We start from the raw sequence: 3,494 nt of genomic DNA, 5'->3' as shown, positions 1-3,494 counted from the left end.
AATACCGGCCTGAAAGTCGCGCGTAGAGAGGTCAGTAACTATTCCATCCTTCGTTAGGCTCTGGCATTTGTGAACAGTGATAGTAAACGCCACAATTAGGGGGAGCTGCGTGCGAGCGCAGGTCTCGTTGCCCACTGGGAAGTCACGGGTGACTGGGAGTATTGGGAAGATTTTCCTGCCTTCGGTAGTTGTTAGATACGCCGGTCCGTCGTAGCTGTCGAAATCTACCATAATAACCGCTGGGGGATCTTTATATGGGTCGGCACCTGCGTTCCAGGCGATATCGTACACAGTGCCCTGGGCTCCGTTCACTAGGCCGGCTGGCTGCCATAAGGTAGATTAATCGTGAGCATTACCCTTGCGCCTTTAGCAACGGGAAATTTGTTGGATAGATTTCCAGCGTTGTCGCTTGTCGCTTGCGCTGCGCCTTTGCCCCGATTCTTTGCCTCCACTTGTATTGCTGGCGCGTTGAGGTGGACCATATGTTCGTAATTATATTCGTTGACCCGCGCCTTTGTAGAGTACACCCGCAAAACTCAAAGTAACTACGTACGGATGGATGTACAATGCCATAGTACGCATAGTACAACATCACGTCGTGCTAAGCCACAACACAGCGCATGAATGCTGTCGAGACATAGCTGAGATTTGCCGGTCGCCCTTGGCACGTTCAGGTCTCTCGGCATATCTATGGCCCAACATTGAATACCCCTCCCGAGTTAAATTACAGTATTGACTCGTCGTTAACCTGAGCCAAGGAACCTAGTCAGTCAGCTTGAAAAGCGCCCCACGATAATTTTACAAGAGCATCTCTTGACGCAAGGGCTATGCGCGGCTATGTAAGCCCAAGCGATATTAGGACAGGGTAGTAGTGGCATTAGCATTAAAGGCGCAAGTCTATTGGGCTGAAAATCTCGGCAAGCGAGTCAGGAGAAAAACCATACATGCTTATTCAGCCGAAGGCTGTGTATACATTAGTTCTTGAGTTTTCCTGAATAATGAGGGTTTGGTGCAGGCTTGAAACAAAAGTTTCTATTGGTCCAAAATTTGTATGGGACAATCGCTAAAGTAGGCTGGATTGGTCGGTGGCCCTAGAAAAGTAGGTACAGACAGGTACCTTGTCGTGATGGGGTTGTTTCTTTGTGTACCATGGCCAGACTTCCTTTCATCCATTACTACTGAAGCCGATGCACAGCGTTATTGAACATGAACTATGGCTTTAGAGCTAATAGCGATAATGGATCTGATTTAGGAGTCCATTGCCCGTCTTGCCGCGAAACGAAGCCCAATTTGTTTATTAGCGTACAAGTATTCCAGGAGTTCATGCAATGCTTCTCCTGTCATGCAAGTCATGCGAGTCCACAGCTACCTGCCCTGGTTTATTCAAACGCAGCATTGTTTATGCTAACGGAGCATTGTCTATGCTAACGTAGCATTGTCTATGCTAACAAAAGCCTACAAATCGGTTTATGCAAGGCCTTCAGCTATGCAATGTTACGTTGAGTCGTGAAGCTACTGCTATAGTCTATGCTTTAGTACGAAAGCGTGATAAGTAGCCTTAACAAAATAATATAAAGTCTGCTACTTGCCTTAAACATAATTCCATGTTTTAACAAGGCTCAAGTTACTTCTTATTTACGTCTAGACGAAGCTTTTGTTTTTAGTATTACACACCAGTTGACAACATCAACATGAAGATTTCAATCGCCTGCCTTGCCCTTCTCGGACTAAGCTGCGCAGAGCTAACTATTGTTGGCAGAGCGCCCCAGAGTCCGCCGTATAAGGAGACATCGCCAAGCGAACAAATTGCTGATCAAACAGTAAAGGGCATGAAGGGGTGGTTCGGCGGGCTTACGCCCCCGCCGGGAGGATCCAAACCCCCTATCAAGGGCATGGTTGGGAGCGTGCCAAACTCTCCCAGGCCCGAGAGCAAGAGCGAGTCTCACAGGCTAAACAAGGATGGGGGTAATGTCCAGGGAAATATAAAGAAGCCTAACAACTCGTGGTCAAAGAACAAACTATGCCGGAAGCGCGATGGCCGATGCAACTACAAGTCACGCAACATACGGTTGAAGAGCGGGGCGCGGTCGGGGGGTGCGGTTGCTTTTATGCAATTAGCGCCGTATGCAAGGAATGCACTTGAAGAAGTCAAGCAGTGGGATAATCCCATTGGTCGGGGTGTGAAGTGGTTCGATGATGCAATGACAAACATCCAGCAAGCAATTGGAGGAGAGCAGGTCCCTGAGATTTATGGAAACGAGCTCAAGTTGAAATTTATCTGTTGGGTGAGAGGGGAGCAAAAGTACCCTAATGATGTAGACAAGGCGTGCGAACGTCAAAGAGACCAGAGTCAAGGAAAGCAGAGACCACCAGAGCCCGCGCCGGAGTGGCTTACGGGACTCAACCAGCTCCTGGAGGTTTGTTATAAGCTTGAGACGGACTCTCCGGAGGATGAAAACCTTCGCATCAAACTGCAAGGAAGCTGTACCGAGCTCGAATCAGAGGTACACAGGGTGGAACATCCGGTAGTGATAACAGAGGGGATCCCAAAGATTACAGATGTATCAGGGAAATGCAAGGTAAGTTGTTGGTGAAATACCGGCGAGAGACGTTCTATTCTTCTTAAGTAATTGAAACTAACTGCAAGTATAGTGCGATGCCTACAATTTGCCACCAATTACCGACTCCTGCCACAACACATGTCTAGCATCCTATGCCTTAGGCGGGTGGAGTCTCGATCTAACCAAGGAAAAGAAAAAGGTTGCGGAAAATCCGGTGGTGGTGGAAGAGATCCCAGAGAAAATAGAAAAGATTCCTGATGAGGACCTCGAGAAGGCAAACCCGCTTGCAGAATTGAGCCTGAAGCAGAAGGACCAACTAGGGAGATATGGTGACGTGGTTGTTGAAGTGAAGAATGAGACGTCTAATGCTCATACCTGCTACGATAACTACCGGAGTAATAGCGACAAGGCTATTGCTATTAGCATTGAGGATTGCGATAAACAATACTTCAAAGTCCAGTCCCTGCTCCGAAAGGCCCGCGAGATAAGAGAAGAGCCTGACTTTCCTCCAGGCTTATGGATCTTCGAGTTACCGGACATAAAGGATGGTCGTACAAGCCTACAAGGCGATGCGACAAAAGAGCTGCAGGATATTCTTCAAGGCTTAACCAAGGTCGCCGATCAAGCATCCATCTTCCAAAAGCAGGCAGAGCGGCTGCTGTCTGATAAAAGTGCCTCTGTTGATTGAAACACACAAGCGCTTTTTGCTACCAGAGTGGCAAGTGGCAACAGTATTCCGAAAAGTATTAGATATATTTAGTTTCTAGTGTATTGAGGAGAATTGTTGAGAGTTAGTGACTCCATGTACGCAGCCACACTGTACAATGTATACTGGCTAGTATATTTAGAAGTAGGGCTTCTCCCACTGTCGTGTCAAATCAAGTCTTCCGGGAAACTCCACAATCGTTGTTGTTGCGATGTAAATCGCTTACG

General features: G+C 47.6%; 1 protein-coding gene across 1 annotated transcript; it reads left to right on the top strand.

The window, feature by feature from the left end:
- Positions 1–1,691: 1,691 nt before the first annotated feature.
- MAA_11461 (uncharacterized protein) lies at positions 1,692–3,249 on the top strand (the record flags this gene model as incomplete). The annotated part of the gene is made up of 2 exons (XM_011413455.1): positions 1,692–2,579; positions 2,653–3,249. The coding sequence occupies 2 exons, from the start codon at positions 1,692–1,694 to the stop codon at positions 3,247–3,249; spliced, it is 1,485 nt and encodes a 494-aa protein (XP_011411757.1).
- Positions 3,250–3,494: the final 245 nt, after the last annotated feature.

Source organism: Metarhizium robertsii (genome assembly GCF_000187425.2).
Source record: "Metarhizium robertsii ARSEF 23 chromosome Unknown MAA_Scf_8, whole genome shotgun sequence".
Taxonomy (NCBI): domain Eukaryota; kingdom Fungi; phylum Ascomycota; class Sordariomycetes; order Hypocreales; family Clavicipitaceae; genus Metarhizium; species Metarhizium robertsii.
The sequence above is the reverse complement of the archived record's forward strand: the minus strand, read 5'-3'. Positions and strand labels throughout refer to the sequence as shown.